Source organism: Lynx canadensis, chromosome A1 (genome assembly GCF_007474595.2).
Source record: "Lynx canadensis isolate LIC74 chromosome A1, mLynCan4.pri.v2, whole genome shotgun sequence".
In the NCBI taxonomy this organism is placed as follows: Eukaryota; Metazoa; Chordata; class Mammalia; order Carnivora; family Felidae; genus Lynx; species Lynx canadensis.
Window position 1 is genome coordinate 8,793,920 of NC_044303.2, and position 14,665 is coordinate 8,808,584.

Here is a 14,665-nt window from a genome sequence, read left to right on the forward strand (position 1 = left end):
GGGGCTAAGTAACAGGATCAAAGAGCAATGCTGGGCCTCATGGACAATGAGAATAGTACCCGACCGTGCATGCCACAGATGCCAACGTTCCCACTCACACAGAAACTCAAGCCATACTTTTCCCATGTGGGGTGGTTTTCGAAAACCAAACACTTATTTCCCACCCCCGCCAAATGAAAAGAAGGAGCAAATCCCTGGTTTGGTGAACGCATGTGCTTTCCAGTCACTTTAAAGATTATAATTTGATCTCCCTTGATCAGCACAGGAAGGAAATTAAAGGCCAGTCTTCAATATAATCAAATTGCATGTAAATACTGAAAAAACATTTGCTATTTCCAATTCCTTAATCTCTTAAATATATTGGTCACATCCTGACATACGGTGTCCCTTAACCTAACCACTGAGGTCACCGTCAAGATTGTACAATGACACAACAAATGTATTAAATAATGAAACACCGGCTTTCTTTCATTATATAACATTAATCCACACGACTAAGCACACTTTGCTAAGGGCATAAATACTACTAACAACAATTCGTTCATGTAAGGTGGTCAAATGTCTTACCGATGGCTATATGGCAAGTCCCCGCGGTACAGACGGAACGGGTCCTGCTATACCAAAAAGACCCACTGCGCCACTCACACCCTGGAAGGAGCCAGCCACTTTGGCAGAAAGACAAACCAGGAACCAAGAGCCAGATCTACTGGGTGTGGGTGTACCTCCTCACTTCGCATCTCTGTGCAATGGGATAGTGCCTGCCCCATGGGGCTAGGAGGGGCCGTTATTAAAGGAGAAAATACAGAAAACCAACAGCATAGCGTATATGCACGTAAGTTTCCTTCGAGGCTCCCCTTTTCTTTATCAGGAGCCCCTGGAATATCACATCACTCCAAAGGTTCTGTGGGCACTGATTTCAGCTTCAAAACTGTCCTCTTGGTGAGGAACCTGATATTTGAGAAGATAACCTGATAACCTCCTCTGAGCCTCTGAGGCTGCAATATTTATAAACTCATACAGCAATTGACCCCAGCAACACCCTCAATATCTCCTGGAAAATAGCAGCACACTTCATAAGACACTGATACTAAGGGATTCTCATTTCCCCGAGAATTCCCAGGCGAAGATACCCGGACAATGAATTTCCAGGACTAAGAAAGTCACCTGGCTTATACCATGCACGAAGATGTCACCCCACCCAAGTCTACTCAGGGACATTCAGAAAAGGGGCAACGTGAACAGCTCTGAAGAAACAGTACGTGTTCCACGCCCTGCCCAATCAGAGGACAATAATAATAAAATAATTCAACTTTTTGAGAATTCCATCACATCCTCTGTACAACCGGCCTCCCCCTTAAGTCAAAAGGGCAGTTATCTGGCAGTAATCCAGGTTCCAACGGTGAAAACCAAACATGAAAAGGGCCAGTTCCAACTTCTCACAGACCAGTGCAACTCAAGATATTTCCCTGAGGACTCAACAGTTAAAATACTGGCATGTGGAATTCTTACCAGCAATGGCACCTGAGGTCAACGTGGCGATTATTGGTGTTTTGGTCCTATCGTTGATTTTGGCCAAAAATTTAAACAGCAGTCCATCTTCAGCCATGGCATAGATAACTCGAGGCATGGGGAACATGGAACCTAAAAGACTAGACGGGAGGAAGAGGCAAAGCGCACCTGTGACACCAACTCATCGGGAAAAAAGGCACCATAACGTGACCACTATGTGGTTTGCCATGACGCACACCACCGAGAGGGAGCCCTGAACTTCTCGCCAAGAGCTGCCACCCTCCAAACTAGGTGAAGTCCACGGCTACAAGACAAATTTCAATATATCAACCCTGGAAAAAGCACTTACGGTGGCTGTGAGTCAGTGAATGGCAAATGTCTAACATAAACGAGGGTAGGGTCTAGTCATAATTTTTATGAAAGGGAAATTCTGTATTCATTCCCACGATAACTCTAGCTCAAACAGAAAATAAAAGGACTGCTGCGTTCACGAGGATCTCTCTGTGGTTAATCAATGTTTACCAAATATTCCCTATATATACAGGCTAATAGGAATTCCAGGGGCAAAATGTTTCTTATTAAAAGGCAATTCCCTTTCTCAAGGGAGCCTCTTCCTCTATGGCCAAATTACGGTGTTCAAAGAGGTGGCCTGGTCCAGGGGCCAGAGCTGGGGACAGAAAGCCAGCCTTGCTGAGCAGATGATGTTAGAAAGTGGGCCCCCGACTCTCCAGAATGAAAGATCAATAACAGTTCGTGGTTTGGTTGATAACAACAAGGGGAGAAACCACATCATCAGGGTTGGGGTGCTGGTTCGACTTCAAGGGAAAAGAGTGACGTGAACAGCACCCCCCGTGCGTCGGGCCTCACACGGCCCGCTACAGCTTACCTTCCCAAGAGCTTCAGAGGCCTCACCTGGTAGAGAGGGCACAGAGGGAGCCGACAGCCACCGCATACTTGGCACCTTCCCAGCCCACGTGCTTGAAGGCATCGGGCAGGGGGCTGTCCTTGTCCAGGCAGAAGTACGGCATCATGAGTGTGAGGGCGGCAGACACCCCGAAGTAAGCAATAAAGCAAATCAGGAGGGAAGCGACAATCCCCACGGGGATGGCCTTCTGAGGGTTCTTGACTTCTTCACCTGGAAGCAGCAAGGAGTCAGGCCCAGGAGGGCGAGCCAGCGAGGGGCATCCCCACGAACCCAGAAGGCGCCTGAAGACTTTCAGTGTCCAGAGAGCCCGTGCCCCCCACGAACGACTACCCCGCAGTGCTCGGCCCAGTGGGAAACACGGTCTTTCGGGCTTCTGGGACCCACGGGGGGGGGGGGGCAGGCGCTCTCCCAACACAGACCAGAAGACCCAGACGCCCAGGGATGACGTTCTAGGCCTTTACTCCGTGGTTCAGCCAAGGAAAAGACTTGTTTTCTTTGGCAGAGAAAATTCAGGAGGCCTGATAGAGCCCAGCCTATTCAATCACGAGAAGAACAATATTTTCAATGGCCTCATTCCTCCCGGATGATGCACAGATATGAAATCCGGCTGCAGCTACGGCTGTCATGATCCCATTCTGACGGCTGAACGGTTAGTCACGTTCATGATGCAGACTTTCCTGTCAGGCGCTGCCGCTTGGGGAAGTGATAAGGTGGGGGGGGAAGATTAGCAGGAAGCTACAAATCTACACGTTACTCATGTGCGAAGGAGCTGCAGCCGGCACATGCCCGCAGGAAGGAAAACAGCAACCCGTGGGTAAAGTCAGTCCAGCCCATCTGACGAGAAAGGAGGACCCTCCGCCCGGGCTCCGGACGGCGGGCAGGCGGGCGGCGTACCTGTGGTGGCAATGCAGTCAAAGCCCACGAAGGCGTAGAAGCAGGTTGCTGCCCCGGACAGGACGCCAGAGAATCCGAAGGGCATGAATCCACCATCACCAGGTTTCCCTACTTTCGTGTCACTGGAAGAAAAGAGCCAAAGACCATGAACACCCACTTCACGGTCCTGAAGAGAAGCCATTCCGGTCACCCCACCCGCCGCTGGGCAGGGGCGCTCCAGACCCTTAGTGAATGATTCCCGAGACAGCTGTCACCCCACCGGTCACCCGGTGGGCCACGGGCCTCTGCTTTGTGAGGCCCAGCCACAGGCGCAGTCGCTAAGCCCTTTCCAGAAGCACCTTCTAAATGTCAGCTTCGGGGAGGGGGTAGGGACTACGAGATGGGGGTGCCCAACGGGAAAGTGGGAAGAAACCAGTACGTGAGGCCTCTCCCCCAGGACACTCAAACGAACAACATATACTTTAGAACACAGAGCTGCCAACTGGGTGCAGGGCCCCCCACCCCAGGAACCAAATGTGTAAAGTTTCCCATATTTACCAGTAACTCAGGTCTCAAAAGCAGCAGAGATACTGAGGTTAAAAAAAAAAAAAAATGAACTGTGTTATTAGTCGACGAAAGCGCCTCCTAAGCCCCCACACGCACGTGGTAAGCAGGGATGCCTACGTGGGTGCGGACCAGCGCCTACATGGCTCGGGCACATGGGCGGGGCTCGGGACATATCTGCCAAGGTAACAAATACTCAGTCCAACACATGTTGTAAGTCCTTTAAGATTCAGAAAATAGTTCCAAGGAAGTGAAACGTGAGTCTCTAAATAGTGTGTCCAGGCCCAGAACAGCCGCACGGAGCCGGGGGCTGGCCATCACGCAAATCATTCTGGATGGCTCCTCCAGGCCCTGCCTGTCACCAAGTGATTCTAAGCCTCATACGCCCCGGTCCGCTGCCACCGCCTGAAAGTCAGCAGAAGTCCCAGCCCCCTTCGTCAGCCGTACGTTTAGCTGGCTGCCAGGCTGCAGGCTTTCTGCCACATGGTCACCTAATACAGAGTGCCAGAGGACAACTGTCCAGCTCTGCAGAGCAAGCTGCCCCAGACCACGTGACTTCCAAACATAAGAGGAGGAGCCATATAGAATATTCCAGTCCTACAGATGTTCCAGTTGGGTTAGCAAACTGTTGGCCAAATTTGCTTTCAGAGGGATTTATCAACTAATAAAACAGACAGCCACTTTGGACCCAATGTTTCCTAATAAAGACTGAGCCTGGTACGGATTCCTAGGGGGTTCCTGGTAACAGAACCTGCCACCGAGCCACTGGAGGTCAGAGCGTGAAGCCAGTCCTCAATCTGGCACCTACCACCGTTCAGTAAGTAGCAACGTGAGGGAAACCCCAAGAAACACACAAGCGATAGACGCAGGAAAAATTGTTGCTGCCAGACTCAAAGGGAAGTTGTCAGTTTAAGCTAGGACTAAAATAAACCCACGACCGAAGTACAAGAACGGCAGCCCAGGACAAGTCAGTCAGCAAGCCACAGGACGCACCCACTGCATCCGCACATCACAAAGAACACAGAATGCCTTGGTGGGCTGACGCCTATTATAAAAAATTTTAGGGCAAAGCCCAGAACAAAACCACTGACAGCCAAATCCCTCAGGAGAGAGGGATGAGAAGATAAACGAGGGGCACTCACCATCGAGAGGGCTTCTGGGGGGCTCCTGGAAGACTCTTTCGACTTCCGAACATGGCTAGAACCTCAGGTCTTCGTCAAGACCCAGCTTCCCTGTAACTGTCAGGACAGACAGACAGGCGTGGAAGGCCTCCAGATGCCTACCCGCCTCCGCAGAGCCCTCTAACATCAAGGGCTATGGAACAGCCCCGAATAAGAACAAATGAGCGCCAGGACTGACGGGTTTGCTTTAACAACCGTAAGGCAGAGGCACCCACAAAGGTTTTAAGAATTCCATTTGAAGGGAAGAGGAAAGTGCAGGACATTACAAACATCAAACCCTGGAAAGAGGCCTCGCAGAAGAGGGCTAGGGCCAGAACGTGCCTTTGTCACGCGAACAGGTGAAGCGGTGACCACCGAGCGCAGAGCTGGGGATGCCTAGCAGAGCACAAGAACGGCATCCTCCCTCCTCAGGACCGCAGCGGGGCAGGACTCCGATGGAAGGGGAGCGACACAGAAAGTCTGTCCCTGCATAAACTCCCAGGGCCACCAGCAAGAGTAACCAGGTTGCCACCGACTGTGTGTCCCCTCCAGCCGGGGCCCTTCTCGACTCACTGGCCACACGGGTGCTCGGACACCACGTATCGACAACAAAGGACAAGGTCCTCGCGTACGAAAAGCCCTGCGGGATATGCTAGCAAGGGAAGCACGCGAGGTGCAGAATGTACCTCCCTTTATGTGAAAAGAGAGGGGAATATACATATAAATTACGTATATGAGTTACAAAATAGATGTAAATGTATACTTACAATTGCTTGTATTTATACCAATAAAAGCTAGAAGCTTACACAAAAAATAGTAAAAATGATCACCTATGGCGGGGGGACAGTGAGGTAGATGAAGGAATGGGACAGAATTTCTCCGTGTAAACCTTTTTATAACATCACGACATACAAACCACGTGAAACATTATCTACTCAAAAAATTAAGTTCAACGTTTAAGAACAGTGTGGGGATCCCGCTCTCGGTGGCAGCGTATCGCTGGGAAACCACCGCAGAGCCCATTCTACTTTGCCTCGAACCAAAACGTTTTGCAAAGGCTCTTTATACAGATCAATAATTAACCCGTGATCTGCAGGCGGTGGTCGTGCCCGCTCGGCATCTGGCAACTTACACACGAAGAAATGGGGAGGCAGGATCGTGCCACCACGTGGCGAACGTCGCCTGGCGACAGAGCAGGCTGAAGCCAGATCTCAGATCGGTGTCCCCTCCCCTGCAGCCGGGGTGACCGGCTCCTGTGCATCCCACTCAACCGGTTACCCAGACGTTAGCAAATAACTGGCAGAGGAAGGAAGGAAGAAACATCCCTGAGCCTGGGGTGAGGACTTGAGAGGGAGCCTCCGTGGTGGTAAGGGGGGGGTCCTCCCCCTGTGTGGCCTTTTCGCACGACATCAGTGGAAAACATCCTTCACCAAGACTCAACCGCTGTCGCTTCCACCCACCAACCCTGACAGAAACTGCTGGTTGTCCCCAGAAGCCACACCCCCTTCTTCTCCACGGTCCTAAAACTGAATTATTCTAGCTAGACATGGGAACACCAGGAACAAAGACAACATGCTTCTCAGATTCTCCTGCTACAAGGTGTAGCCACTTGATGTAAGCAGGCCTGGTGTACGCAAGTCCTGAGAAACATCAGGCAAGTGAGGTGGAGAGGGAGGCTGCTCTTCTACTTTTCCCATTTTCTTCCTGCTGGTGGGAGCCATCTTGGACCCTGGGGTGATCTTGGGAATGTGGGCGTGGACAAAGCCATCAGATGGAAGAACCACCAAAGCAATATGCTGGACTGCCTGCAGATGTTCACTTAAGAGAACTACGCCTTTATCTTGCGGAAGCCAATGTTATTTTGGGGTTTTCATCCCAACTGAAGACAGACTATCCAACCAAACCGTCTCAGTAGGTTTCTATGCAGTGCTGTATCTTTACACTTCCTACATCTGTTATCCATCTACCGGACTCTGGAGAAGAAAGCCAGAGGGAGCACGTGGCGAAGGCAGGAGGGAACCAGCCAGACTGATGACATTCCTATTTCAGACCAAGAGACAGACTCCAGGTTCACGGGGGGCCTTTACAGCCAGTCACGGAGAGAGCATCATAAAATCACAACCCGATGTGGTCAGAACTGCCACCAAAGCCACGCAGGCTGAAGCTCCGCCATGCTTAGTGGTTTGGTCGGGAAAAGCCCTATTGTTTCAGAGAGACAAGCAATTTCATGCAAGGCTACATGGCCATGGTCAGAAGTACAAATCTACGGCTGGGGGGCGGTGGGGGGGAAGCAAGCAGTTTAGAGGTTTTAATAAAATGAAAGGGCAAGCTACACCCGAGACCCGCAGCACTCTACTGCAGAGGCAGTGTTCCCGAGGCTGGGGCCAGCACAGTTCATCACCACCAGGACACAAAGTGTGTGAGGACAACCAATGCTAATAAATACCATCAGCTGGCGCAAACCATCTCTTGGTAAACACAATAAAATTACATCTCGATCGACAACCAGGAAATAGGACCTGCCATCTATATTTAATTCCTGATCTGTAAATAGCAACCAGAAAGATAGTCCCCCACGTCTCAGAAATCTACTGTTACTTCCAAGCGTATTTGGAACTGGCTTCACTCCAGGCTGAGTTAATGAGCACCAATAAATGTGGCATAAATGCGGCTCAGGAATGCTACATTAGAAATCCTCATTTCTCAGGGGTGCCCGGCTGGCTGAGTCAGTACAGCATGTGACTCTGGATCTTGGGGTCATGAGTTCAAGCCCCACACTGGGCAGAGAGCGCACTTAAAAAACAATTAAAAATCCTCATATCTCTGTAATCGATTTGAACCATTAACCACATAGTATTTCATGCATTCAATTCAATAGTTTCCTGTAGTGAACTAGTCACGCATCAATGCCTGTCCAGTGACCGGACCACTGGAAGATATGACCCGGCCCTAACCGGAGACCAAGTTCCCCATGACCACTCGGACCCCCAGCATGGGACCTCATTTCTCTGCCTCCCTTGCAGCTAGACGTGGCCACCTACTGGATTCCCACCAGTGGAATGTTGGCAGAGGGGACACGTATCTTCTGGATCTGCCCTTGAGAGCCCTGGGCATGCTCTCTTTCACCCCCTTCCTCCTCTGGGACAGCTGGAGCTTGCCTGTGCCCACAGCCCAGGTCTGACCATGCAGAAGAGGACAACATCCTAGGGCATGACGGAACAATCAGGTCGACGACCAGGGTTCCCGAAAGCCTGTGTGCAGACAGGATGGCCAGTCAACATGGTGTGCTCATGTCAGGATCTGAGACATCCTTTTAAAGCCACTGCATTTAGGGGTGCCTGGGTGGCGCAGTCGGTTAAGCGTCCGACTTCAGCCAGGTCACGACCTCGCAGTCCGTGAGTTCGAGCCCCGCGTCAGGCTCCGGGCTGATGGCTCGGAGCCCGGAGCCTGTTTCCGATTCTGTGTCTCCCTCTCTCTCTGCCCCTCCCCCGTTCATGCTCTGTCTCTCTCTGTCCCAAAAATAAATAAACATTGAAAAAAAAAATTTTTTTTTAAAAAATAAAAAAAGGGGCGCCTGGGTGGCGCAGTCGGTTAAGCATCCGACTTCAGCCAGGTCACGATCTCGCGGTATGTGAGTTCGAGCCCCGCGTCGGGCTCTGGGCTGATGGCTCGGAGCCTGGAGCCTGTTTCCGATTCTGTGTCTCCCTCTCTCTCTGCCCCTCCCCCGTTCATGCTCTCTCTCTCTCTCTGTCCCAAAAATAAATAAACGTTGAAAAAAAAAAAAAAATTAAAAAAAAAAAAAAAAAATAAAGCCACTGCATTTCAAGAGGGTCTCCTTATCAGAGCAGTTTAACCTTTGGTCATAATTAAAGTAGAATCTCAGACAAAACCTCACTCCCCCCCTTGTCCATCCTAGAACCCTAAGATTTACCTGAAAAATCTGACAAAAAAAGATCAAAAAGAGAACATTCTAATTGGCTGGCTTTTCTTTCCTAGGTAATCTGAGCTTGCTGACGAGGCTTCACTGAGGGCCCTGACAGAGCACAGGTCTGAGAGCAGGCCTGTCACCTGCCTCCCATCCCGGGCATCTTGAGTCAGAGACTATAAGGGAGATGGGGCCACTGGCTTTCAGGGCTGGTGTACCCCAAGTCGAGGGTGGGAGAAAGAGACCATTATAATCACATTTCAACACTTTAGTCATTCTGAAAACCTCTGATAAAAGCCTGTGATAAAAGTTTCACATATTTCTTCCCTCTGCATTATTAATAGGAAGACATTTCAGGGTCAAGTGCCATCACCATGGTTTTGCAGAGAAAATCTTCTCTGAATGTAAAACTTAGAGGTTGGTCATGAAACAGAACGTGAGGAAAAACAGATAACTTACGGAGTCTGACAAAGATCCCCAACTATGTGTAATTTTAGAATTAGAATGAAATTTGTTTTCCTGAATAGCCTCATCATACAATGTTCTGTCGAGTTCAGAGAAATGAAACCTAACACAAATGTCAAACAAATAAAACATTCTCAGCTATTTTACTGCAAAAAAAAATTAATTCAAATTCAAATTATATTTGCTGAAAAGGCATATACTGTTCTAGCCGATTACATGCCCCCAATGCATGTGTGTATTGTTAAGTACGAATCAGTTGTCACATGCTGAGTGGAAGACGAACAACTCACTTGTTCAGGCAGAGATGATGGGATGTGTTCTTGAAATCTTCCTCCGTGAGCTGCCAGTTTTTAATCGATCCTTTCACGAATCCTGACACCATTATGAAGCCCAAGACCAGAACGTTGATACAAGTGAATATTTTGTTGACCATGGCTGACTCCTTCACACCGAGAGTTAAAAGTCCTGAAAAACCGCACAAATAAGAACATTTTGCCTGAGGGTGTTAACTTTGGGCCAGGCAAGTCCTTCCTGGGACAGGAACAGGGATCGGACGAGAAGGTGACTTCTAAGAAGAATCCAAGTGGCACCAAACCTCCCAAGATTTCTGTGAGCCTCTGGGAACGGGGCTGAGTCAGTAATCTTTCTAGAGGTAGGTATCAAAATAACCAAAGTCCATGGGTGGTTCATAAAGCTGTCGAAGTTGGCCTTCCAGGTCAACTCCCCTCTGGAGTTGAGGATGTCACCCAGGGGGCACCAAAGGACTGCAGAGATGGGGAGCACCACGGCCAACCACCCTGGAGAGCAAGCCCCCCACCCAGGGAAGAAGCGAAGGCCTCTCCTGGCACCCTCTCCCCCTCACTAATGTACTTTCCTGGGACTCCCCTCAGTGGGGCAGGAATTTTTTTTTCTCCAAGGAGGAGACACTTTGCTCAGTTTCTTGGTAGAATGAAGGGAGTTCTTCAGATGAGAAAATTATTCAGACTCACTTCGGAATGTTAGCAATGACAACTCTTGATGATTAGGGAACCACGGATCATGTGGTTCATCATCAGACTCAGTGCATGTAAAACAATGTCTAAGCTAGACTAATTATAGCTCATAAACGCACATCAAAAAAAAAAAAAGGTAAGTGATAACAATACACAGGAACCATATGACAACACTGTCTCTGAGGCTTATAGGCCACAGGATCACCTTGGGGTGAACGTGCCATTTGGGGACTTCTGTGGTTAAACTCCTGGCTAGCTAAGAAAAGCCTGGAAAGGCGTCCAGGTGACAGGTGACCACCACTTAGGACTTGAGACTGTTGCCCTGCCATGTACACCTTTTACACTTAAAATATAAAATGCATTTCACAATAGATTGAATTCTGAAGTGAAGGCAATAGGAGGGAAGTGAGCAATTAATCACAGCGAATACCTCATCGTGTTCTGCCCTGTTTTCTCTTTGGCGTCCCTCCCTCTCATGTTTATGAAAATCTCACTAGTGCGAACTTGATTTCTGATACGTGTTTCTGCCAGCTGGACCAGAATACTGCTGAGACTGGCCTGTGCAGGATGATTTCAATTACATGGTGCGTAAAATAAGGCATGTTGTTTTTAAAACCCACCCAAGGGGCGCCCGGGTGGCTCGGTCGGTTAAGCGGCCGACTTCGGCTCAGGTCGTGATCTCGCGGTCTGTGAGTTCGAGCCCCGCGTCGGGCTCTGTGCTGACCGCTCAGAACCTGGAGCCTGTTTCAGATTCTGTGTCTCCCTCTCTCTGACCCTGCCCCGTTCATGCTCTGTCTCTGTCTGTCTCAAAAATAAATAAACATTAAGAAAAAATGAATAAAAAAAATAATAAAACCCATCCAAGATTTTCTAACCTCAGAGGGGAATTTATCTGCATTTAGTCTAATGCTTACACCGTAAATGCCACATAGAACAAAACTCCCATCCTCAAGGCTGAGACACAGACAAACATCACTAAGAACAAGCTGCCATCCGCTGCGTTCAAGCAATATTTGGAATTTTAAAATTCTGGACCCACAATTCTGTCAGGAGACTTACCTATTTAAAGGGCGTTTTGACAGCTGTTAGGTGTAAAACCATCTAAGACTTCTCCAACACCCAAGGCACACGGTGGTGCTCCAGACCGACCTCACCCCCTACATCTTCCGGGCTGAAGAATGCCACTTTCCTTTCCAAATGCTCATCCACCGAATCAAGGGAATTTGCACTTCTGGGTCACTTGTACAAAAAGCTTGCGGCCCTCACAAAATCCTACTCCACAAACCACTACACAAACACCCGAGACTCCCCTTTAATTAAATGACATGTGGCCTTGACAGCTATTAAAGTACCTTGTGTGTACCAGAAGCCATTAAGACAAAAAAGATGTCTGTATTCGTTATAGAAAGAAAAAACAGAAAATGAGGGAAAAGGAGAAAGAGAAAGGGAAGAAACAGACCTAATGGGAGCCTGTCTTACCCCTCAGGCCCCTCACTGCAACCTGACATGTGTGTGACTGTGGAGCTTTACCTGTTAAGATAAGAATTATGATCACAGCGAATATGTCTGGGTTTTCGGCCAGCACTCCGGGGGCATTCAGAGCCATGTGCATCCGTGAGAACTCCCCGATGGGTTTGCCAATCAGCTCGTCGAACGTCGCACTCCAGGCCCTCGCCACGCTTGAAGTACCTGCCATGAAACACAGGTACCAGAGGAAACTGAAGAAGAACAATTAACAGTATTTGTCATCGAGCTCAGCTCCACCTCCGTGCGGGGGTCACGGATGACGCGCTGGAACTTGGCGGTGGCAGCCGGACCCCGGTCTGTGCTAGCTCGGAAATGAGACTCGATTAGTGTCTGCAGTGAAGTGAGAAGAAAGGGCAGGTTTCACGGGCCTGGAAAGAAACACAACTTCCCATCACAACCCAATGTGAGCATGTATACTGTGTCCCAAATCTACAACTAACAAACGTTTTACAAAACAGCGTTATGACCCTTATCGCCTGAGACATGCTCTGATGGTATGTATTCAACTCTACGTACTTTATTTTGTTACTGAAAGAAATACTGGTGGCAAACCATAGCATCGATTGTGAGATCCACTCACGGGGTGCGGTCGGCAGCCGGGGACACCTGGCTCAGGAAGCTCCTTTTCCAAGACCCTGGGACAACAGAGCTGATGGTCCCCGTCCACAGGTGAACGCTGTTCTCCCCGCAGGAGGGGGCCGACGAGACCCACCCAGGCTGACCCTCACGCTCAGCGACAAAGTCACCGGCTCACCCCGGAGCGGGCGTCAACCCGCCTCTGCCACTTGTGTGCCCAGACTGGACTCGCACCGCCTGACTCGGGGGCCACGGGTCCCCAGGTGTCTGACCACAGACAACGCCAGCTCCACGCCCCCGCCATGAAGAACACAATCAGATGCGGCCCCACAAATGCTGACGACTGTTGACTGCGCTCTCCTCCTATCAACCTGAGTAAAGTCACTGCTTTTCCAGGGAATGTCACTAAAATTCCAGTACTCACGTAGGGGCCCAAAGGGGGCCTTGTTGGTGACTGTGGTCTGTATCATCCAGAGGATTTGGCCAAAGGGAACTACAGAGATGCGATGTTGTTATTTGCTATCTTGCCGAGTATTTTTCCATCAACTCAAAACTTTAACCATGTTTCTTCATCCTCAGCGTCCAGCCTCTTATGACTTCTGTCCATCAAGGCCACAGCCCCAGAGAAGAAAACTGGTCTGCCCACCACCTCCCCGACAGAGGCCAGCTCTCTGCTGATCAGACTCTGAAGCCTGCTATGCAGGGTGAGGGGCGGCCCAGCCTTCCTTCCTGGCCTACCCCACTCCCTATCTCTGAAACATGGCTAAAAAACAAAAGAGAAACACACACACACACACACACACACACACACACTTGCTAGGAAAAACTGCCCTTCCCTAAAAGCTGAAGCTGAGAATCACCCACAAGGACGCATGCATGAGTCAGTCCCCTACAAGCAAACAGCACTCTGGCAAATAATCTTTCATTTGTCAGTGTGGAAGCCGTGCACAACTCATGCCTGTTGTTTTGCTTTAGGACCAGGTAAATCCTCTGGGAGCATAACAGCCCATTTCAGACAGCTATGTTCCCATACAGAGACTTGAGCTTGTACGAGCATTTGCGGTTGTAAGTTTTGCTGTTGTACTGAAGAAAAAAAAAACCCACATTATTAGGAATTTTATTTTTGAACTTAGAAGCGTGAGCTATTGTGGCTGTCGTTAGGCACCACAGTCACTGAAAAGAAAGGGAAGGTGCTGCTCAGAGAGCCTGGTGGGAGCCCTCTGCCAGCTGGCCTGGGCAAGTGGCAGTGGGGGCCGAGGCGAGCACCCAGAGGGCAGCACACGGCCCCCGGCAACATTCCCAGTGCGGGGGGCACAGGAGCGAGCCAGGACCCACTCACCACATCCTCCTGTGTTTTGATGATATTACAGAAAGCTTGCTGAAATATAAGTGGAATGTTTAGTGGCTATTTATATTTCTACTTTTAGGAACTGGCCATTCATATCCTTTGGTTATTCTTATATTCAGGCGCTTGTCTCTTTTAAGTTGATATGTTCAACTCTGGTTGTATTCAAAATACAAACAACATAAAGAGAAACACCTTCTCACCTACCAAATTGAGAAGACTTTGTATTTTTAGTGTCTTTGTTGGTTTCTTATTTCTAATGCCAGTGCCCAGAGTCAGCAAGTACGTGAGGAAAGGGGCCCCTGGCCATCTGGAGGATCACAGATAACACGGGCCTTAAAAATATATAAGCCTAAAGGGCGCATGGGTGGCTCAGTTGGTTAAGCGCCAGCCTTTGGCTCAGGTCACGATCTTAGGGTTTGTGAGTTCGGGCCCTACATTGGGCTCTCTGAGCAGAGCCCTCTTCTGATCCTCTGTCCCCCTCTCTCTCTGCCCCTGCCCCACTTACACTCTCTCTCTCTCTCAAAACTAAATAAATTAACTTAAAGGAAAAAAAGAACGGCTGACATGCTCAACACCAAAGAAACATACACAGGCCTGGGGCACCTGGGTGGCTCAGTCAGTTGAGTCAGCTGAGGTCATGATCTCATGGTTTCTGGGTTCAAGCCCTGTGTCGGGATCTGCCCTGGTAGCACAGAGCTTGCTTGGAATTCTCTCTCTCCATCTCTCTCTGCCCCTCGCCTCCTTGTGTTCTCTTTCTCAAAATAAATAAACATTTTTTTAAAATATGCAGCCCACTGACCT

General features: G+C 49.5%; 1 protein-coding gene across 3 annotated transcripts in view; it reads right to left on the reverse strand.

Moving 5' to 3' along the window:
• The window catches only part of SLC7A1 (solute carrier family 7 member 1), an 81,566-nt gene that overhangs the window by 10,837 nt on the left and 56,064 nt on the right, over positions 1 to 14,665 (reverse strand). For all 3 annotated transcript variants that reach the window (XM_030308571.1, XM_030308586.1, XM_030308579.1), the window contains 5 exons: positions 11,944 to 12,102; positions 9,712 to 9,886; positions 3,329 to 3,450; positions 2,422 to 2,644; positions 1,510 to 1,649 (listed from right to left, as the gene is read on the reverse strand). In XM_030308571.1, the coding sequence (XP_030164431.1) occupies positions 1,510 to 1,649; positions 2,422 to 2,644; positions 3,329 to 3,450; positions 9,712 to 9,886; positions 11,944 to 12,102 (819 nt within the window). The remainder of the gene's footprint in view (positions 1 to 1,509; positions 1,650 to 2,421; positions 2,645 to 3,328; positions 3,451 to 9,711; positions 9,887 to 11,943; positions 12,103 to 14,665) is intronic.